A 23691-nucleotide genomic window follows, 5' to 3' on the forward strand; every position below is an offset into this window, starting at 1 on the left:
TTCTACTCTCCCATGGTGTCTTGTTATGGTCTTAATCAGGGCGTGGGCAGCATTTTAACACCAGTTGATGTTACGTAGAATAAGAATATGTTGCATTATTGATGATTAATATTTAACACACAATTCAAGTAGGATAAAGGGCTCGTTGTGTTATCATCTGCATGTTCCTCGGTGGAGTTAAATACTACAGTCATGTGTTATGAGGCATATGATTTTTTTCTCTCTCAAGTAATTCCAGAGCTGATCCAGTGCTTCTGTTGAAGAGAAAAAATATAGCCTCGGGACCCCCATTTATTACAGTTTATGATGTTCAGTTTAGCAGCATTCAGACCAATAAGAGTTAACAAGGCATTTATGAAATAACTAATGAATTACTGCATCTGGGGACAGCAGAGATACAGCAGTTCTCGGGTAAATATAGAATCGGCTCATCCTGTGCTTGCAGTTGGTGCAGTGTCCTCTTTACGCAGGTTACCACATGTGTGTCAGAGGAGCAGAGGGATCTTTTAAGGATGACAGAAAACTTGTGTAAAGTGATCTGCTCGGGGAAACCCTGGGGCTGATTAAAATGGAGCTGAAGGAATGATAATAAGTCTGAAATATCAGAGTTCAGATGGTGTGAGAGATTGTGGTAGATATGCTGTGTTGCTTTAGAAGACGCTCACTGAACCATTAATGGAATACAACAGATTTTTAGGTCACAACAAGGGGGGAAAAAACTGGTTCCTCAGCCCTGTGTTTACAATCTCAATGAATGTGTGTAACATGTCTGCTGTGTTAGCGTGCCTCTCTACCATGGCGTTGACCCCCTGCTGGTGCTCCGCTACTGTTGCAGCCTTGTTCCTTGAGTTGTTTGAGGCCTGTAACAACAGGAAAACAAAAGCATTTTTTTCTAAGCAGGGGGCACCTAAGTGGGCCACACTAGTGCGCCCCACATTTATGTCCCCGTCTGTCCAAACTGAAGGAGAGAGTTGTCTGCAGCCTCAAAAAAGAAGGGGGGAAACATGCCCGCTCTTTCTAAACTGTGTCTTTATATCTCCCCTGACTGTTGGTAGCCACGGGCTTTCACAAAGGAGACTATTGTTTGTTTGGTGGGGAGAAAGCATGGGCATTTTGTTTCAATCATTTCTGGAAGTCTTATGTTTAACATGGTGGGGGCTTAGCACGCTTCCTGTAGCTGGAAGCAGTCTTGTTCCCTGTGTCCATTTCCCAGCCTCTGCACTGGCATCTGTTCTCTCTGCCCTCTGTGTCGACTTCTGAATGCTCCGGGTTTATAGTGTGTTCACACCTGTGGAGGTTTTCTTTTTGATTAAGCTGCAGCTTTTGGTGTCATAGCAGGACAAGCTATACGAGCTGAAAGTGTGTTCAAATGTAGTTTTTGTGCTTTGTGCCCAACATAAAAAACCCGCCCCCAGATCTTTCTCCATCTTCCCGTAAGTCCCAAATAAACCCTCCTGCCTCATGCTTGCTAACCACTGCAGCGTCTTTGAGTCCTCTTCCAGCGCTTTGATGACACTTCACCTCTCCTATATGCACTGACTCCTCCTTAATCCGACTTAGAGCTAATCTATCGCCGAGGGATGTGATCCGGCACTAAACACTAGGTTTGATTGTCGCAGAGCAGGGGAATCTCAGCCCTTAGTCACTGTCCCTCATCACGCATAGAATGCATGTCTTGATCATTTTTGTGTTTTAAATCTCCCTAAAAAGCCGCATCCCTCTGCTGCATGTCTAGTTTAAAACACTAAAAAAACAGTCTGATTCTTCTTCTTTTTACAGCGCATATTTTTATATTAAGCAATTATTTCCCAATATGCCTCCTCTTATTGTCTCCCTTTGTGGCTCTCTCTCTTTTTTTAGTTTTCTTTTGCTTTAATAATCTTTTGGTTTCATTACTGGAAAAAGAAAAAGCCCAGCTGTAGCTGTCCTCTAGTGAAAATGTCAAACCCAGAGTTTTACAATAACACGATGAAGCACGATACGCCAGACAAAACTCCTCATTTGGCATGTGTTAATTAGGAAGGACTTGCTCAAGTCCGAGAGCCTAGGAAAGAGATGAAAAAGAAAACTTTATGGCTTATATGCAGATTCTGCTTCATGCTTACAGACCACACGCTGACCCATCGGGGAGCACTTTAACGATAAACAAGTGTGATGTGGCAGTGGTGCTACGTTTGAGAGTCATACAAGCCATGTACCTGCCACACAAGTTGGAGGAAACTCTCTCTCACACACACACACACCTCTGTCTAGAAATGTAGATAAAATTAGCAAAGCTTCCACACTACATGCTTTAATCGTTCTTTCATCTTTCTTTCGTTTTCTTGCTCCCTCCTTCCTCTTCTCTCTTCCCTCCTGAAGCTGCTGAGGTCCCTAAAAGGGGCAAAGAAAGTTGAGTGTATTTGTGTGTGTGGGATGGGGGGGAAGAGAAGGAGAGACGGGGGAGAAGGAGGAGGAGGAAGAACTGAACTCTCCACCCACCCCGAAAAGAGGAGGTGAAAAAATGGGGATAGAAGCATGATGTCACAGGCAGCCAATAGGAAGTGTGGGCTGGGGACTGTTTAAGGCCTGTCAGCTGTCCTGCTCCATCCACATAGGCAGTGTGAGGTCAGGCACAGCTTTATCCATCCTCTGCCCCATGTCTGGTCACCGGTCTCTAGCTTCTGACCTTTGAGTCCACGCTCTATGTATGGCATATGAAGGTCCTGAAGCGAGGTCTCACTTAATGCTCTAGCTGAACTGCCATTGAAACACTGCCCCAAAACCAAATATGGTACAGATTAGGTGGAGAGCTGCAGTTTGTCATTTTGTATTGTTTCCACACGCTCTTTATCATGACTACTGTTTGTGTTCGAGGCCAGAAGTGAATGGGGGACTTGCGTCATGGTAAAATCCGATTAACACCGAAACTTAGGTTACAAATGAGGAGCTACGTCTGCGTTGAGCCTGTGAGAGAAACTTGCTGAAAGTGACGTAACCCACAGTTTGTTCAGAGACTTGTAAATAGTAGTTCATTCCCGCTGCAAGGCTTTGTGCAACTGGCATGATGTTGGGTGTTGCTGTTACTCAATTACTAATAAGGATAAACCTTAACAAGTCCATTGTTGACGACACTGTAGTGGTCCTTTAGTGTCGTTCGTGGCTTTACGTTGACATGGTAAGCCACCCTTTTGGGCTTATTGTCATTTTAAGACACATGGATTTAATGGGATGTTTAAGGTAAAGTAGCCCTTATTTATGATATCCAGTCACACCCTTTTGATGTGAAAGGATCGAGTGAGAATGAGCTAATTGCTGAATGCTGCCAAACATTTCCCGTCACCGGTCCTGTTTGGCCTTATCAGCGTGCATGTCAGTAGTAAGTGCCTCTATTCTTCTGTGTTGTTCAACTGTTTATGAGGAAAACTGCAAACCTTTAACTCCTTGTGCCAAAAGGAAATGTTCAAAACAAGCACGAGGTTTGTGTGTATTCTACTGGATCAGTACAATACTGTTTTACTGTGACATCATCTGGGACTGTGGTATCTTATCAGGCCATTACACTTGAAAGACCTAGCCTTAAGTCTCAGTGCAGGCTCTCTAGATAAAGAGAGATTCATCCTAACTTTGGTGCTTGTCCTTTGTTTTTCTGTGCATGAACACTCAAGAATTCTGCTCAACTTGATTGCAACTTGTACAAGCAGCACTAAAATTCAGGAGTGTTTTAAAGGTGTTTATTAAAGTTTAGATTGGAGTGGGTTGGAATATGTTGAGAATCAAGATTGGTCCATATGGCTGGAAGTTCTGTCTGGTGGCATGTGGGTACACAGCCAGGTTTTAAACTGTGCCTGCAAACATCCAGCGCTTGAGCCAAAGGAAGCACCAAGTTGTTCATTTTATGACCAGCTATGTTGTTTTTTTTTCCAGTGTTGCGAAATAAATCTGTAACGATTCATCTTACAGTGTATACATGTAACTAACAGCTATGAAGACAATCACTTAACAGGAGGGATTAGAGTGCAATGCGGGCTCTTACTAACCCTGACCAGTCACTCGGCTTGCAAAACAGTTAGTCAACAGAGGAGTGCCAGGAAACGCACTGTATTTAATGAAAGAGATCTGGGAAGGCAGGTATTTTTAGAAGGCACCTTTAGTAAGAGGAAACACCTCAGAACCTCTGAAAAAATGCCCAACTTCTCTGCAAAGTTTCTCTTTCCATCCTTAATGTCTATCTAAGGACCTTATTTAGCTTGTTAAGTTCAGTGCCTGCAGCTGAAACATTTCTGTAAATCTCTGTGAAGTCTTCATGACCAGATCAACTTTAGACATGTCAGGCGAAGCACTTACTTGCCAACCATTAGGTACGAGTCACACAGTCAGTTTTTGCAATAATGCCTTCTTTAGATTTGTCAGTGCAGCTGAATGTGCTTTTAATTTGAACTCCCCCTCTGAGTCATGACAACCACTAGATGTGAGTCTTGAGGATAATTTGGAGAGCTGCTGGAGAGGCTCATCTTCATGGCTACAAAAAACACTCCAGGGGTGATGAGCTGGGACTGTGGGGCTATTAGTCGACTAGAAGTCAGGCCCACAGGGATTCAGAAGGTCAGCTTTGATACAGAGAAAGGCCCCACTATTTGACTTCCATCTAATATTCTTTTCTAATGAAACTGGGGAAATTACTAAAACTACTATTTGTTATCGAAACAGTTGCCAATTAATTTTCTGTCACTCTAACTGACCTGTCCTGTCAACCATGCATTAACTGCTTCAAGCTAGAATTACAAGATAGAAGAAGGTTATGGTGTTCAAACACCGAATTATTTAACATGGGTGCATCTCTAACTTTAATATAAAGACCTCGATTAACTAAATGTTTGGGCTTTTTACTGTTCAATGATTAGTTAGAATGAGGATTTTGCCTGGTAACATCCGAATGCATAGAATATATTAATCTGTGTGGTAAAATGTCACTTTTTAAGGATATTCTTACTCACTTTTTCCATTGTTTTAGCACTTTAATAGCTTTCAGGCCGTCCTCTGTCTCTACAGTGATAAAAACAAAGTTCTTACATATGGTGCTGCATACCTGTGTCTTTTTAGTGGGTGCAATCAATCAACAACAAAGCAACAACAACAACAACAACAACAGCTGCAGATTGGGCCAAGGCCCGAGGGCCTAAAGAAGGTGTGTGTGTGTGTACGGGCGCATGTGTGCGTGCCTGTGTGTTGTTGTTGTGACTGAGCTCGAGTGAGGGGAAATACCACGCATGCCTGAACACACAGACCAGCACATAGTTGTGTGAAAAACACATTGCTGTTCTTTAGAGGGCATGGGAGTGGAAAAGACCCAGAATCAGTGGGACAGGGAGAAATGGGCTCACACACACCTTTGTGCGCAGGCCCGATCAGAGATTTAGGCAAGCTCATCTGAGCCAGCTGTCTGCACGAGAAAATCGCATCATGATGCCGTGCAGCGTTCCTCTTCCAAACAAAACCCCCTCTGATCAGCGAAACGGTCGATCTTGCCGAACGTGCGCAGCCAGACACAATCTGCCTGAAAAAGTATTTAAAAAAGAAAAAACAAAACCTCTTTAGATTAGATCGTCCCAGCACTTAAGACTCTATCGCTGTAGGAGTGAGACCGCACTGGAATCTCTGATGCGGTTTGCCTTTGGCTGTGAGCAGAGGAAGCATCCTCTCTCCAGCCGCTCGGGCTGATGTGCTTTAAACAAGTGTCTGGAGTGATCCACTGGGGGCTCCCGGGGAGGATCGGGTTGCCGGATGAGGATGTGGCCTGATTGAGCTCAGGGAGATGGGAGGGTCAGCCTGGGATCTGGACTTAAACAGGCCCTGATAGGCCCTGCTGTTTGCTACTGTACAGTTGAGCTACCTTGCAGTCTGCTTTCAGAGCTGGTAACCTGAGCTCAAATGCCTTGACTGTGCACAGACAGGCTGTGCATCCCCCCAGTGCAGTGGATCACTGTAGCGTGCAGTCGAGTGAATGCTTTCATAAATGGAGGTGATATAGAGATACATTTAATTACGTCCTGATGAAGCTACGACCCCATTTATAACGTAAAGCAGCACCGGCGGTGTGATTGACGCCTGATGTGCACGGCTTCTATCCTAACAGTCTTCATAGGCAGTCACAGCAAAGTACAGTGGGGCAAAAAAGTATTTAGTCAGCCACCGATTGTGCAAGTTCCCCCACTTAAAATGATGACAGAGGTCAGTAATTTGCACCAAAGGTACACTTCAACTGTTAGAGACAGAATGTGAAAAAAAAATCCATGAATTCACATGGTAGGATTTGTAAAGAATTTATTCGTAAATTAGGGTGGAAAATAAGTATTTGGTCACCTCAAACATGGAAAATCTCTGGCTCTCACAGACCTGTAACGTCTTCTGTAAGACGCTTTTCTGTCCCCCACTCGTTACCTGTATGAATGGCACCTGTTTGAACTCATCATCTGTATAAAAGACACCTGTCCACAGCCTCAAACAGTCAGACTCCAAACTCCGCCATGGCCAAGACCAAAGAGCTTTCGAAGGACACCAGGAAAAGTATTGTAGACCTGCACCAGACTGGGAAGAGTGAATCTACAATAGGCAAGCAGCTTGGTGTGAAAAAATCAACTGTGGGAGCAATCATCAGAAAATGGAAGACATACAAGACCACTGATAATCTCCCTCGATCTGGGGCTCCACGCAAGATCTCATTCCGTGGGGTCAAAATGATCATGAGAACGGTGAGCAAAGATCCCAGAACCACACGGGGGGACCTGGTGAATGACCTGCAGAGAGCTGGGACCAAAGTAACAAAGGTCACCATCAGTAACACACTACAACGGCAGGGAATCAAATCCCGCAGTGCCAGACGTGTTCCGCTGCTGAAGCCAGTGCATGTCCAGGCCCGTCTGAAGTTTGCCAGAGAGCACATGGATGATACAGCAGAGGATTGGGAGAATGTCATGTGGTCAGATGAAACCAAAGTAGAACTTTTTGGTATAAACTCAACTCGTCGTGTTTGGAGGATGAAGAATACTGAGTTGCATCCCAAGAACACCATACCTACTGTGAAGCATGGGGGTGGAAACATCATGCTATGGGGCTGTTTTTCTGCCAAGGGGACAGGACGACTGATCCGTGTTAAGGACAGAATGAATGGGGCCATGTATCGTGAGATTTTGAGCCAAAACCTCCTTCCATCAGTGAGAACTTTGAAGATGAAACGAGGCTGGGTCTTCCAACATGACAATGATCCAAAACACACCGCCCGGGCAACAAAGGAGTGGCACCGTAAGAAGCATTTGAAAGTCCTGGAGTGGCCTAGCCAATCTCCAGACCTCAACCCCATAGAAAATCTGTGGCGGGAGTTGAAAGTTCGTGTTGCTCGGCGACAGCCCCAAAACATCACTGCTCTCGAGAAGATCTGCATGGAGGAATGGGCCAAAATACCAGCTACTGTGTGTGCAAACCTGGTAAAGACCTATAGTAAACGTTTGACCTCTGTTATTGCCAACAAAGGTTATGTTACAAAGTATTGAGTTGTATTTTTGTTATTGACCAAATACTTATTTTCCACCCTGATTTACGAATAAATTCTTTACAAATCCTACCATGTGGATTCATGGATTTTTTTTTTCACATTCTGTCTCTCACAGTTGAAGTGTACCTCTGGTGCAAATTACTGACCTCTGTCATCATTTTAGGTGGGGGAACTTGCACAATCGGTGGCTGACTAAATACTTTTTTGCCCCACTGTATGTGGTGGTTGTGTTCTTTTTATGAATGTGCAATATTTTCAAAGCGCACATTTTGTGTTAATTATAATGTATTTGTATGGTTTTGTTTCAAACTGACGCGTTTTTAAAATCACTGCCAGTTTAAATGTTACCTATTACATCCTGAAAGGTTGTCCCACCTTCCGCGTAGCCCAGCCAGGTTTGTTATTTACGAATGTTCCACTAAAGGGTCTGTTCAGGTTTTTCCTTAACTTATGGTTTCTCTAAATCTGTGGAAAGGTCATGCTTAATCACTATGGTTACGACTCCCCCTCCCAGTGCCTGCTCAAGAGAGGACTTGTTTACCATCTCTGCTCCAGACTCAATAACATGTCAGTCATCTGGAAAAGAACCTCCCCTCCCAGCTGCTATTGGTCCAGCAGACAGCTAACAGTGTAAACCCTACCCACCTATATTCGGCACCCCCTCCTTCTCCCCTGAGCCCCACTGTGAATAATGAATGATTTCCTAGCTGTCTGTCGGTCTTCCTACTTATTCTAAATGACTCCGGGAAGACGCACTGAACTTTGATGTGCAGAATGACTTAAAGAATGAAACATTGCTTGTTGGATAATTTGAACGTTTCGGCATGACTGCACCTGGTTGGTTTAGGGTTAGTGTAACATTTTACCGCATTACTTATATTTTCACGCGTACTTCATCTTCAGAGGTGGCAGTGGCCAGCTGGCTGTAAACATGTCACCAGCCTTCCAGTGTAAACAGTGTAGTAGTCTACTTGCACAGTGTGCTCTCCGGCAAACAAGACATGACTCGCATTCAGATGAGGAGAATTGCTGCACTGCAATCCTCTTCCTCTCAAGTAATGCACCAGTTTGAACCAATAACATTGAACCTTCTCACCCATCAGACAGACACACACACACACCCTCCTGAAAACAAACAGTGTTGAAATTGAACCATCTTGTTATAAGATTAAAGCTGCTTTTTGGTTCATACAGTGTTGAGGTGAGTGCTGTGGGTTCAGTAGGGGGCTATGGGTGGTGGGAAACAAATGCACTTCCTATAAAATCTGTTGTATGCCTACATTTTTCTCATATTGTATTTGCATTTTCCATGTCTGTAAGATTTTCTCTCCTCTGACTGCTCTGTAATCGTGTTTGCAGCTAGTTGTGGAAGTTGTTAATAGGGATTAACATTCTCCTTGTTGAATTCTCCGTAGCCTGGAACATTCTGCAGATTCTTCTCATAGCCCGGCAGCTGGATAATACCTTTAGAACAAAAACTAAACTTGTCAGCCTGTCTCCCTATTAGCAATGCTTCCTCCCCCTGCTGCTGTATTTAATGGTGACTATAGCCAGGGCCTCGCCAGCTCCTCAGAAGTAGATTCCTCTGTGCGGATTGTTGTGCCATTTACTACTAATGAAACGAACCTGGCCACTCCTCGTGTCGCAGCGGTCTGGTGAACAGCGGGGGTAGGCTGTTGGTTGGCTCCGATGTTTGACCAGACAGTGTTTGCGGAGGGAGAGAGGAGGGTTGTGTAAGTACTGTGAGAGAGGAACAACATTATAAGGTCCCCTAACCCAACAATCAGCAATCTGACTTTTCTGCAGGGAGGTGGGGGTGGGATTTGCAAGTTTTGAAAAGGTTACTTAATGCAGTGTGTTCTCAAAAAGGGTCAAATCCAGACCTGCTGATGCTCCTGATGCATTTTAGTTCATATTAAACATTTACCCGGGGGACTACAAGGATGATGACAACTTATCTTAAGAGGAGACCCTTGTTAGGTAGTCCCTTTCCTTTGAAGTAGTGGAAACCTACATTACCCAGCATAGCTATGTGTAGAGAGCAGCAGCGTGGAAATAGGGCTGCATTACGACCATCTATAAATAGGGGATTGTATCCTTGATACCACGGGTTGTTTGGTCACGCAGTGAAACCGGGTCGACTTATATGGATTTAAGACAGTTACTCCCCCTCCTCGCCTCTGTCTGCTTTCCTCTGTAGGAAGGTATGCATGTTTGGGATTTTTTCTTCATTGAGGAGTTGTTTAAAATGATGCAGAAAGAAGCTCCAATAAGGCTCATTAGAGTTTGCTTTGGCTGCCCCCTTTTGGTAGGATTCCAAGAAAATGAAGCCACGCTGTGTTTTTTTTTCTTACTAAATGTGCAGCACCAGTTGGCCTGCTCTGGCATACTAGAGTCAGCATCATGTTTCTAATCAAATCATAGCTGCTACATGCGAGTATGTGAGTGTGTTGGCATTTGATGCTGTAGTTTAAAAAAAAGATCTTTGGTATTTGTACTGGACCCAATCCAAAACAGTTAGATACACTATTGGTGAAAATATACTGTTTGTGAAGGAGCCGCTCGACTCCTGTCGTCACAGAAAATGTGCGTAGAGGAGGATATACATAGCATTATGGCCTTTCCCACGCTGAGTATTATACTCATGTCATCATGCAAATACTTGTTGTGGTGGTGCAGTATAGAACTATAATTATGATTACGAATTATAATGTGGCATGTAATTAAACTAATGATTTAAATACGCTGTTCAGTAGCTTTCTGGTCATATAACTCATTCAAATTTTAGTGATTCCAGTACTTCAAATGCTTGAATTTTTTTTGTCATTAACTACTGAAACAACCAATATGTGGCCCATAATAAGAACACTTATTGAGAATAGGTTCTTGTTTTTTTAAAAAGAAAAAACACATTTCTTAAATTTTTGTAACTAACTTAAAAATATTAAAGTGAAGGGAGATTTTGTAAATGAAAAAATGGGAATTCTAAATTGATTATTTTTATTTATTTATTTAAAATGGAATATCTGTGTAGGCATACATACTTTTACTTGCACATTGCAATGATGATCAGAACACCTCTTTCCAATCAGTTTAACAAAGGTAAAGACCTAAAGGTTTATTAAAGAAGCTATAATTTAGTGATGGAGATTTCATACAACTGTGTGCATTACCTCCTTCAAAGAATATTGCTGATAATTTTTGTTTTGATAATATAAGAAAGATGTATTTGAGAAACCTTGCAGAAATGAAAGTCTCAGACTGAGTATGCATTTATTCCGCAGCAGTGCTGATCTGTACCGTGAACCGTTTCAACCTGCACAGATGTTTTGTGAAGCAAGGGGAAGTACCCTTCCAGAGATTAGCCCAACACAAGGGTTTAATTTTCTTTACTGATTAACAAATTGAACACAAATGAAACGCAATGCACCCAAACCTGCCTTTAATTTAAAATCAAATAAACAAGCGGAGCAGAGAGTCCTTTTCTGCAGCGTACACAAATATTCACATATCTACATGCATGCTAACACGTTGGACACACATGTGCACTCTTCATTCAGACAATGGCGTGTGTTACGAGGAAGGCTGAAACAATATGAATGAAGTAATTTGTGTATTGTCATGGCTGTGCGAATTTTAATAATAATATAAAAATAACACATAAAACATATTGATGGCGTGTGTGTACTCGTGTTTTCTTTAAGCTCTGACTGCATGGAGAAATCACAGTTCCTCTGCCTCATTTTTTCACTTCATTTTATGCAAAGAAATTTATCTTGCAGTCAAAAGCACAACAATAAATGGTAAACCCTTACGTTCTCAAAATCTAAATAACAAACGTCTGTGGAGGCCGCAAAAAGCATTGCTCTTTCCAAATAGTTTCTATGTAAATTAGGCAGATTTAAGAAACGGCGATAAATAACAATTAACAAAAAACAATAGATTTATTATCTGTTACAGAGGGCAGCTTTCCCCCCTCCCCCCAAGTGACTCCTCAGCTGCTATTTGTATAAAGTACAGTGTCACCAGGCCTTTCACAACCACACAGATTCCCACAGACACAGACACACACAGTCCAGGTGTTTTGTCTATGGAAGTAGGCTTATCTAAAACTAGGGCACCCCTGTGTCTCATGATTAGCTAGCGGTGGGAAACGTCTGCTTTCTTCTCTTTACATCTGTTTTTCCTGAGGAGACTTTCTGTGAATAGGCTACAGCAAAAAAAATAAATGCTTTTGAACATTAAAAACAGACGTTTCCTTTTGCTTTTGCTGTTTTTCATATGTCACTGTTCATTTAGAGTAAGACAGATGGGATTAACACAAGTACTTAGGAAGACTACATACAAGCAAAGATCGGGGTTTTGTAGTGTGTTCTTAGCTGAATGAGTACTTTCTCATAACTGTAGTCTTTCCTGCATCAAAGTTTGGACTTGGAAACACTTATTCTCTAGTGATGACGACTCGTATATTAACCGTCCCGTTTCAAGCTCAGTCAGATAAATCTGACTAACTGTCTGTCCTTCCAAGCAATGGGAAAATGCCGCGCTTTATTGATAACATATTGTTTGCTGCTTGGTTTCTGAGTGATGCCCAAAAAACAGTGACTATTATTCATGGGGCTCGAGCTTAATTCGAAACACCCTGCACAATCATTTTCTGTGGGAAGTGATTCTTTGTTAGACGCTGTAATAGAAAGGGTGTGATTCTCTTCCACCATGACAGAATATTTGAAAGTAAAAGAATGCATTGTTCTTGCCTAAAACCAAGCACAGCAGGCCCAAGAAGTCAAATATCTCCTCCTTATCTCCTCCTTTTAATGCGATGTCTAACTTTTTTTTGCTTTTCAATTGGGTGTCTTGCTATTTCTCTTCCTACATCCGGCTTTCCATGTATATGGATGGAATGATGCTTTCTGCAGACCTGTGTATATGGAACATTATCCTTGCATACTTTCTTTGTTTAGGGTGTTCTCAAGCCATTCTATATGTCTGACACTTACTTACCGTGTCTTTCTCTGTCTCTGTCAGTTTGCCCGAAACAATGTAGGCTTGCCTGTACGGACAAGGGGGAGTGTTGCCACAACCAGTGCCTCGGTAGCTGCACCGAACCCAACAATGACATGTCCTGCTCCGCCTGTCTCCACTACTACCACGAGGGTCGGTGTGTCCCAAACTGTCCCCCGGGCACCTACAAGTTTGAGGGCTGGCGCTGCATTACCATGGAACTGTGCGCTCAAGTGCATCTGGCCAGCGATTTTCACTTTGTCATCCACGATGGAGAGTGTATGCTCGACTGTCCCTCTGGCTTCACACGTAACGAGACTAATCGGTAAAGATGAATCCTTTATTCTTACTTTAGGCCCTGATCATTTGGAAATACCATGGTAACATATACGTTAACGTAAATACATTCACATTATATTAAGTGTTTTCCAGGCTTGCCCATCATTCTTAATACTCTGTATTTGAATTTGTAAGGGTTATAACCTGACTGCTATCAAAAGGAGAGCCACAGGTCTTGGTATTGTTTCTGAAGTAGATGCATGTTTATTCTGCAGTGCCCACATACACTAAAGCACTGTGCACTTAGGCATAATGAATCTATTTGCATGAAGTATCCTTCAGCTGAACTTCACCTGACCTCGGCTCTTCAAAAACTTCCTTTCTGCAAAACTGGAAGTGCTAGAGGTTTTAGAGTATGCGGGCTATTAATGTTTCAAGGTTTTTCCCAGACTACTTAGAAAGTGTAAAATGTGCTCAACACTTGCCACTGGTAGATTTTACAGGCTAGCAAATAAAGGTATTAAGAAGAGACTTGGCTTGAGTGTCCTAAAACTTCCTGTACTTAACATCTCCCAACCAAGGAGATATATATATATATATATATATATATCGAAAGAGAGAGAGAGGAATAAAAACACCCTTTTTGTCCCGTTTTGTCTCTTTCGGATTTGTATGTCTGTAAAGTTTCCATGCAGCCTTTCTGCTGCCGGATATTTTTTTGGCCATACGACTGCTGCTCTGTCTCTGAGGTCAACACAATGAGTCACTCTCTCACGAAACCGAGTTCAGTCAAGGGCCCATAAAAGATTAAACTCTCCGTGTGAGAGGTGACCTTGTATCATGCACTGAAATTATTTGCATGAATTCTCTGGAATGCTTGGGAGCTGGGGAGTGAGCAAATTTTTTTCAGGGTGTGGTAGAAAAAGTTTTTCTCTGTATTTCTGACACTTTGTTTTTTTGTTTAGTTTTTTCACATGGCTCTTCTTGCTCATTCACCCCTATATTTGCTTCTTCTTTATACAGTATGCTATGCAGTGCTTGTAATGGCCCGTGTGATAAGGTCTGCAGATCCACTGTCATCGATTCTGTGAATGCTGCCGAGTTCCTGCAGGACTGCACCGTCATCGATGGCAATCTGGACATCAATATCCGCCGTGGAAGTGAGTGCAGCTCTGTACAATGAACATTCCTCTTAGAAGCACATGTACTTTACATTTTGGTGTGGACTTCACTACACTGCTATGCTGCAGCTAAGCAAACTATAGCTTTGTACACTTAAAATGATGAGTGTGAGCCAGTGAATTATTTAACTTGGCCAGAATCTGCTACATGATACTTAATAGTAAACTTTTACTGTCTACACTCACTATACTACAGCTTGTTGCACTTGACTTCCCTACATTTATTATGTTTGGAGGTATAGTAAAAGCAGAAGGGCCGGGTGGAGCAACATCACATGTGCTTTTTTGCACTCTAACCCAATTATCACATTATGTTATAATCCTGTTTATTTGTTCAGTTGATAGAGTGGCTCAAAGGTAATCCCTGTATATGATAAAGATTAATCCGTTATGTGTTCATTGGCAGATTTGGATGAAGACCAAATTGGTTATCACAGTAGCAATAGATTTTCTTTATAGCTTTTTTGTATTTTTGTGTGACCAAATGTGTTTTGTTTTTCTTTGTTAAATCTCTTGTCCTCAGATAATATAGCCCCCGAGCTTGAGAGATTCATGGGATTGATCCAGACAGTGACGGGCTATGTTAAGATTCGACACTCCGACGCTCTTGGCTCGCTGTCCTTCCTCAAGAGCCTACGTTACATCAAGGGGCAGGAACTCATCGACAAGTAAGGCTCGTCTGCACTTTTAGGCTGTGGTAGCATGCACGTGCGAAGCGAGAGGGAATTAGAGGACAAGAGTGGATCGGAGCCAAGCAGCAAGCATACTGCTTTACATCCATAGATGTCAAACTAACCTCTTGTTGATAAGAATGCTTTTTGCAACACTTTTCACAGATATCGCAATATCCTTATAAAATGTCATGCACAAAGGCTAGATAAGTGACTGTGGCTACTAAGGCAACACATATTTTACAGACAAGGAAGTTAAAAAATACAAATCAAGTTAAAACAACTCAGTCTGAAGCAGGAGCGCTAAACATAACACCAGAAGCAGCCCGGATACAAAGGAGAGTATAAATTTTTTGACTTACTATTGGATTTTCATACGTTTTATGGCTTTTTCTGCCGATAAAGACCTCCCCCACAGCCATTTATACCTTATCAGAATAGTCAGGTGTTAGTTAAAGAATTAAATGACAGAAAATGTTCCTTTTTTTCCACTGTCTATAGAAATCACAGTTTTAAAAATGGAAATGTTTAATCAATCAAGAAAAACAATGCTTACAGGAAATACAGGAAGCAAGCTAGTAGAACGTTTTCTGGGATCTGTTATTTATCATGTATAAAACCTAAGATGTGCTGTTGAAATTGCATCTCTATATCTTACGTTAAGATATCTCAGAGATTAGATGTGTAGATGAACTTCTTTGTACTGACAGGAATTCAAGTTTCACTCATCCGGCCCACTTAGGATCAGGCGGTATGCGGGCCTTTAAAATAAGTTTGACTTCGCTGGTCTAAAGAGAGCTGCTATGATAAGTTTCAAATAATGGGGTAGACTTCCATACAAATATGCCTGAAAGACAAAATCTCAGTTTTTGGGGGGTTTTTTTTGCACTCTTGGCTCCGTATGACGCCTGAGGGAACAGCTGTGATTAATATGGTAATAAAACCCCGCCCACCAGAAGCAGCTAATCAGACTAACGTTGGCTTAAATGGAAAGTGACCTTAAAGGGAAACGAGATAAAATGACTCAGTTTATTATTATTATTATTATTATTATCATCTGTTCCAGTAGAGTGTGAAAATTAATACGTTACTGTAATTTAGCACAATAGGTCAATGAAGAGATGAATTAATAATAATATTAATGAAGATAATAATGATGATAATACATTTTCAGTAAGATTTAAACAAAGTTAAATGTACAGTCCATTAGTGTCTTCACTGTGATATTAACACTAGTCCAAGATACGAGTGAAAGTTTTTTTTAGTGATGGCCAAAGGGGTCATGGGGCCTGGCGCCCTTCTTGTTATCATTTCTTCCAGGGTTAAGTTTCACCAAGGAATGCTGTTGAGGGTGGCAGGCATTCCTTTCCCTCTGGAGGTGTTCATCTGTGGTACTTGGACTGGTAGAGCTAAAAGTGTTGGCGTGACAGTTTCTGTTTTATGTCCTCGTCTGTAGTAATGGAGGCTTGTTTTCAGGGAGACACACAAAGCCGAGGCCGTAATATCCACATCTGCTGGTCCTTAGTGGGACCACCAGGTGGCAAAAAAAAGCTCCTTGAACAACATTTAGGGGAACGTTATATCCTGTGAAACACTTTATGTTTGGTTTTTTTGATAGAGACTATACGAGGTGCTTCTTACAGTCTTTTGATCTTTTTCTCCCAGCATGTATTCATTCTCCGCCATCAACAATCAGAATCTGAAGTACTTGTGGAACTGGACTGAGCACAACCTGACTATTAGCAGTGGACGTCTATTCTTCCGTCAGAACCCCAAACTCTGCATGTCTGAGATCTACAAGATGTGGGATAAAACTGGCATAGCTGTGAAGCCAGAGGAAGGGGATTTCCGCAACAATGGCGAAAGAGCCAATTGTGAGTAAATTCGTGTGAATTTTTGGTCCACATTCATTCAGTCATTCAGCTTGTGTGCACGTTTTTACTTTATACATATGTCTCACCGGTGGCCAGGTGAAAGCCATATCTTGAAATTCAAATCCAACATCACATCCAGCCATGTGATCAATCTGACATGGGAGCGCTACCAGCCCCCCAAAAATGGAACCCTTATCAGCTTCATCATTTACTACAAGGAATCGTGAGTACACAAAGGCTTATTATTAGCCTCTGAGCATAAAGTAATTTAGTGTCTTACTTTCATGTCAATTGTCTTTTTTTTTTAATGAAATTCTTTTTTTAATGTATTTTTTTCAGTCCTTTCCAGAACATCACTGAGTTTGATGGCCAGGATGGCTGTGGCTCAAATAGCTGGCACATGGTGGATGTGGATCTTCCTAAAGATAATAACAATGACCCAAATGTCAGACTTCAGCACCTCAAGCCTTGGACTCAGTATGCTATTTTTGTGAAGGCCATCACCCTGCAAGAGAGCGACAAAGATGCCACTGGAGCAAAGAGTGACATCATTTATATTCGCACACACCCATCGTGTAAGTGTGACCATCACTTTTGGTTCTGGCTTCAGTTTTACATTATTATTGTTGCGCAACTATATAAACACATGAACAACATAAAATAATCTAGTCTTTCCCCTGGTACAGTGCCGTCTGTGCCTAAAGATGCCCGTGCATATGGTAATTCCTCAACAAAGCTGGTGGTGAAGTGGTCACCTCCACTTTTGCCCAACGGCAATCTCACTTACTACCTGGTCCGCTGGCAGCGTCAAGCTGAGGATAGGGAGCTCTACCAACATGACTACTGCTCCAAAGGTCTGCACTCCTCCTTATTCTAATAAGCAGCCAATATGTCTTTATTCTCTGACCTTTCAAACCTTTCCAGTTACTTAGCGAAGGCCACTCAGTCTTTCTTGCATCGTACAAACATTATTTGTTTTTTAAACTAATCTTAATGCACAGTTAAAAGAGGACAATCACCTGGAAGAGCTTTAGCTTGCCAAAACAAAAAGCTGGCCATTGTAATTGGTAAGGTTAAATCCCACCCTTGCTAAACACTCTTTTTTCCTGGCTTTTCATTTCATATTTTCTTCAACAGACTTGAAGATCCCAATCCGAATCCCGGCGTCGGAGCTCACAGACATGGAAGAGAACACAAAGCCCACGAAGTCAGACCTAGCAGGGCCAGAAAAGGTCCTGTGCTGTGCTTGCCAGAAGACACCAGAAGAGAAGGACCGTGAGAAGGACGACCGTGTCTTCTTGAAAGTTTTTGAGAATTTCCTCCACAATTCCATCTTTCTGGCAAGGTATGTCACATCAGTGGCCTCCTTAAACCGTTTATAGGCTGTGACCTCCCTTTCAAGTGCAGACAGCTATCAGAGCACTGAATGTAATTGCCTTGTTGGGTCAATGCGAAGACTGAGGTGGTGGAACGGGTTTAATGGCTCCTCTGTGGAGCGAACAAGATCTGAGCATGACGGGTGTGGACGGACCTGACGGACGCTGAGCTGGCCCGCTGAGGCCGGCCCTTTTGTTGGGTGGAGCAGATGAAGGAGACATGCTGAGTAGGTTCCAAAGCCTCCTCAGCACTCATGTGGCTTTTTTATTGCCGCGGCAACGGTGGCACAGGGGTTGATGGGGTCTACCAGGCAGCAATTTGGACAAAACAAACAAACCCAGGAGAGAGACGAGATTAAAGAGTCTCGTTTGGCTACACAATAGCTGCTTATGCTTTTGTTTCCCGCAACAGGACTGACATCTGTGTTGTGTTATCATTTCACTTGCTCGTGGCTATGGATGTTTCAGTGTTCCTCTCCCACAGTTCTCGGATAGGATAGGACAGGATAGACTGATGGATATTCATTTGTTAAAATGATGAAGTTTATTTAATTGAACAGCACTGACCTTTTACTTCGTAGTGCTGTTCATGGAATTTGATCAATATGTTTTGGAGGAAAACTGCTAAAAATTGGCTGAACTGTTATCTATCTACACCTCCTCTTCTCTCTGGCTGTGCTGATTTGTTTCAGTAGAAGTGTCTAGGAAACTGGCGGGTGGCAGGTCCCTGGCCCTCAGCGAGGAGCTCGGCCAGTGTATGCACAGCCTCTCCACTGTAACACAGCCAACATTATTACAAACCACTCTAGGGAAAATGAGGGAGTTTTTTTCTTTCTTTCTTTCTCAAAAGTTCAGGGTTTAGACCCAGGGTGAGGGAAAAGAGGGTGCATGAAAACAGAAAGAGAAAGAAAAGGAAATGTTTTCCATTCTGTCCTTCTCAACTCGGCACTTCACGCTACTCCTCCCTTGCATGCTCTCTTTGTCCGAGGCTTTTTTTTCCTCTTTTTTCTTTCCTGTAACGAGGCAGCTGCCAGGAAATGTACAGTGAATCCATCTGGAATCTAAATGAATGAGGGAAGAGCCCCATCAGCCGTAGAAGACAAGTAGAAAATAAGGAAAGCAGACTGATTTATGGGGAAAAGGAAGGGGGCTGCCTCACGATGAATACATACAGATGAGGTGAAAAGGACTCCCTGATGTTGCCTCTTCTTCTATCAGATATTTCACTATTATCCATGATCCTGTTGTATTGTATGAGGTGTCAACTGCTTACAATGTGCCCCACTAACCATAGAGTGAATGTGTAGTCACGGCTTTCCTCTCTGGATTCCGATGCATAAAGGTAGAGCTTTTTTAGCAGGTGAGGTCAGGGCACTGTAGTAACTACAGCTACAAAGCATGTGACAGGTAGCAGATTCTTATTTCACTGTCATTATCGCCCATACAGAAAGTCGAAGCCATAAAATGTCTGTCGCCTGCTCATTTCTTCTTCTTCTTCTTCGCTTTGATGAACGGCTACTGTCAGAGTGAATCAGTGTCACGAGTCTTTTGTCTGTAGTCTCTACCATGTTGTCAGTTTTCATGTATGTGTGATGTAGTCAGTAATAACTAAAAGGCTGGGCTTTGGTTTGCTGGACTGCAGCACTTTTAGCTGTCAGAGAGGAATGCTGACATGTCAGTGAAACTGCCTTTCCCACATTTCTGTCTTTGTCTGTGCACTCCTCTTCCTGCAGGTCGACTTGAAAATAAAACACGCATTCTGTAGCTTTCGCTTAGTTAGTTTCTTCGTTTAACATGGTAGTCTGCTGTACTGCGTAAAAGAAGAAGTCCCATCCAGCCTCCAGCATAGCTACTGCCACTGCACTAAGCTGACCACAATTACGTGTGATTTTGTTAGGGCCATTGCTCCCTGCTCCGAGGACTCAGTGAAGCGCACATAGGCAGTGCAATCGACTCCCATTCCCCAATTCACAGACTTACTTTTGTTTTAAAGTAAAACAAAAGTAAGTAAAATAAAACATGCATTCTGTAGCTTTTGCTTAGTTAGCTTCTTAGTTTAACATGGTAGTCTACTGTACTGCGTAAAAGTCTTCAATTTTATATTTTGCTAGGAAAATGGGGAAACAGGTGTAGAAGTTTATTGAAATGTGCAAACATGCAAGCTTTCTTTATAAATTTTTAAAGTCGTCTTCATGAATAGTTCTCCGGGCTTCTCCAATCTCTTAGAATTTTTGTTGTTTTTTGTTCTGTTCTTTGTCAAGCTGCAACAATCTTGAGATCCGGTTTTTGGGGAGGCCGGTCCATGACTGATCGTGTTGCACTGTGTGTTTTGCTATCCCGTATGGTTTTACTTGCATTGGCAGTGTGTTTGGGATCATTATCACTCTTTGCCTTTCTTACACGTTCAAAATGGTGTTGCATAACTTGATCATTCCACCAATTTCGACAAAATCCACGACACCACTGGCCGAAATGCTGCAGACACATCTCTCCTGACCTCCTCTGTCCATTGCTGCTCACCTGGACCTGTTGTCTTTGGCAACTAAAGAAATACGTCTTTGCTAAGTTATCTGCTATGCGTAGGAACAACACCGCTGCATCCCTCGAGCTGGGTTCTTTTATAACAATTTAATGATTCAGAGATTCGTGTTAAGTTGCTTAACAACTAAACAAAACAAAAAGTTTCTCTGAAAATGCTCAGAAAATCAGAGAAATACCAAAGAAAAAATTTGAAGGACCTTTAGAAAGAATGAAGAACTTCGACTCAATGTAACTTCTAAAAATAAAAAGCAAGTCTGGCTTCTTGGAAGCAAAATATAAAGAAATCAGAACTGAATCTTTATTGTCATTACAGCAATAAAATTGAGGTGCAATTCTCTCAGTGCAAAAGAAGAATAAAAAATAAAATAAAGAATATATATATTTATACATCTATAACAACAAACACAGTTGTTTCTGTATTGCACCACTTGCCAGTGTTGATGTAAATGCCAACATTATAAAGAGAGAAGCGGTGGCTCAAGATTTTTGCACATGACTATAGGAACAAATTCTTTTTTCTGTGGATTTGTGGTTTCTGTTCATCTCATGAAAAAATTACAAAAAGTAGATTTTATGGATTTGAATTATTAGTCAGATTGTTAAAAACACTGTTTAATGGTGTTGTAGACCAAATAATGAATCTATTAATTATTACAAAAACAACAAATTATTAAAAAAAAGTAGCTGCAGTTCTAATTCTCAGTGTACAGTTTGAGTCATTTAGTTGAAGTTGCTATTTTTCTCTGAGCTAAGCTGTCTAAACCCAGTCACTTGTTCATTGTCACATTCGGTTTTAGACAACCCCCAAACATGTCTGTGTACGAGCTTTATAAAGGGCATCAGTAACGCTTTTATCTTCTCAGTCACAGCAAGTGCTTTTTTTCTTTGTCTGTCTTATTGACCACCCTGCATCTTTCACAGGTGGACAAGATGTCCTGTGGTATCTCCTACTGCTAAGGTCACAGCTGTCATCGCCTCTTTGCTTTCAATTATGATGTCGTCCAGGTCTTGGCAGCTCCACCCAGTATCATATGAACTTTGAGTGAACTGAAGGCTAAACATTACTTTTCAGAGTTGAACCTTTTGGGTTTTTTTGTTTGTTTGTTTTTTATCAGGGGCATGTTGGACATTAGCATTACTGTCTGTTTTTTGCATTTCTCTGTCAGTCAGCCTCTCAGTGATCTAATGACCTAATAAGCACAGCACAACTGGGAGTAGCAATCACTCCGTGCTTTCCATGAAAGATGTTTAGCTTTGCGCAAACATTTTTTCAGGAGGTATAAACCATCACTGACATGCTACAATAAGGGTTCCAGGACATACAATGCACCTTTTTGTCTTTTGTTTCCCCAGCACTGCTCATTGAATTTTAATGATCTGTGCTACAGGTTTTATATTCAATTGTGTCTTTGTATTTCAGACCTCAAGAGCGTCGGCGCAGAGACCTTTCTGGTACAGCAAACAACACACTGTTTTATGAGGGCGGCAGAGGGAATACCACTCTCGGCGCAGGGGATAACAGTACAGATGGCATTCCTCCTAACGTAGAGTTCCCCTTCACTGAAGACAAGAGCACAACAGAGTATTTAGAGATCCCCAATCTGCGGCCCTTCACCGTCTACCGCATTGATATCCATGCGTGCAACGAGGTGGTGGGGAAGTGCAGCGCTGGAGCTTTCGTCTTCTCCAGGACCAAACCTGCAGGTTAGAAACATAGTAAAAAGCCTGCATTCAACTACCTGTTTTCAGTAATGCTGACAAATATAAAGAGAGTGCATTTCTTTTATTTACCTGAAAAAGTCACAAATATTACTTTTTCCAGTGTTTTTTGGATATCGGGCAAAAAACAGTGGAAAAGGTGTATAATGCTGAAAAACACTTGGTCAAACATCTCACACTTAGTTGGGTTAATTGGAAGGAGGTCGGTACCATGAGTGGGTATAAAACAAAGCTGAGCCTTTCGGAAATAAAGGTGGCGAGGGTTAAAATATAAATATAATATAAAAATATAAAATCTCTCAGTTTTCAAATAGATTGAGGATTTAAAATGACTCCAAGTGATTGTGTTGATTTTGTTTTCATTTACACAGCATCCCTGCTGTTTTTGGTAACATAGTGGTGTGGAAAATGGAAAATGAAATGTGCTGGCACCTTTTCTGAAATTAAATATCCTTGTTTATATTAACGTGGTTGTGCCTGTTCCCCCAGTCAAAGCGGATGACATCCCGGGCAAGGTGATTTTTGAGAGGTGTGACAAAATCGAGGGGTGTGTGGTGCTGCACTGGCCAGAGCCCGTTATGCCCAATGGACTCATCTTGATGTATGAGATCAAGTTCCGCCTGGGTAATGAGGTGAGCTGGACTGGGGTAATTATAGCTTATTATCATAGGTCATTTCCTTTTTCAACATTGAAAAGCCTGGAATCCATGACTATCCAAATATTGTAAACAACTGAAAAGGCTCTCAGTGTTTGCTCAGTGAAGGATTCACATGTTTAAAACGTGCACCAGACTCCAATCATGCTCATGCACGCAGGGCTTAAACACTGAGTAAAACCAAAAACAAATGACAAACTCTACACAATAGAAAGCTGATTGGAGGCCATCAAACCTTATTCACCTGAAATAAGAAACAAGAAATCATATTTTTGATTAGATGAGAACATTAACCCGATGGTATGTTTTCTTCCAAGCAGTAACCAGCGTGTGCTTGTTCTCTTCCAGCCTGAGAAGCACAAGTGTGTGTCGCGACAGGATTACCGCCGGTACAAAGGAGCTCGACTAACCAACCTTGGCTCGGGGAACTACTCCGCCCGAGTGCGTGCCACTTCCCCGGCAGGAAACGGCTCCTGGACAGAAAGTGTTTTCTTCTATGTGTCTCCACCTAAACGTAATGAACTTCTCCCTAATTACATGGAATGCAGAGGAATGAAAAATAAATAGGACTTGACACCATCGGTTTTTATCTTCTCTGACAGGTGATGACGGTGTTACGTTGTATGTGGTCATCATAATTCCCATCATTGTGACAATTTTTGTCGCCGGCCTCATCACCATCCTCTTCTATGTGAACAAAAAGAGGCAAGTATCTTTTTGCAGACGCGCTTTTAAAACTGCCTGACAAAAGTTCTTTGATTAAGCTGTTCTGCCTGGCTATGCTCACGAAGCTTAATGATCAGTGTAATGTTAATCAGCGCTAATAGGTGTTGTTTTCATTAACGTTCCCCTGTGGTAA

The 23691-nt window shown here is 42.0% G+C and overlaps 1 protein-coding gene across 1 annotated transcript in view; it reads left to right on the forward strand.

The window, feature by feature from the left end:
* igf1ra (insulin-like growth factor 1a receptor) overlaps positions 1 to 23691 on the forward strand; it is a 77641-nt gene that overhangs the window by 39665 nt on the left and 14285 nt on the right. The window contains exons 3-14 of the mRNA XM_004553231.5: positions 12560 to 12860; positions 13838 to 13974; positions 14519 to 14663; positions 16332 to 16540; positions 16637 to 16763; positions 16880 to 17115; positions 17227 to 17394; positions 17678 to 17885; positions 21878 to 22161; positions 22666 to 22808; positions 23181 to 23346; positions 23435 to 23537. Of these exons, the coding sequence (XP_004553288.2) occupies positions 12560 to 12860; positions 13838 to 13974; positions 14519 to 14663; positions 16332 to 16540; positions 16637 to 16763; positions 16880 to 17115; positions 17227 to 17394; positions 17678 to 17885; positions 21878 to 22161; positions 22666 to 22808; positions 23181 to 23346; positions 23435 to 23537 (2227 nt within the window). The remainder of the gene's footprint in view (positions 1 to 12559; positions 12861 to 13837; positions 13975 to 14518; positions 14664 to 16331; positions 16541 to 16636; positions 16764 to 16879; positions 17116 to 17226; positions 17395 to 17677; positions 17886 to 21877; positions 22162 to 22665; positions 22809 to 23180; positions 23347 to 23434; positions 23538 to 23691) is intronic.

Source organism: Maylandia zebra, linkage group LG7 (genome assembly GCF_041146795.1).
Source record: "Maylandia zebra isolate NMK-2024a linkage group LG7, Mzebra_GT3a, whole genome shotgun sequence".
Classification (NCBI taxonomy): Eukaryota; Metazoa; Chordata; class Actinopteri; order Cichliformes; family Cichlidae; genus Maylandia; species Maylandia zebra.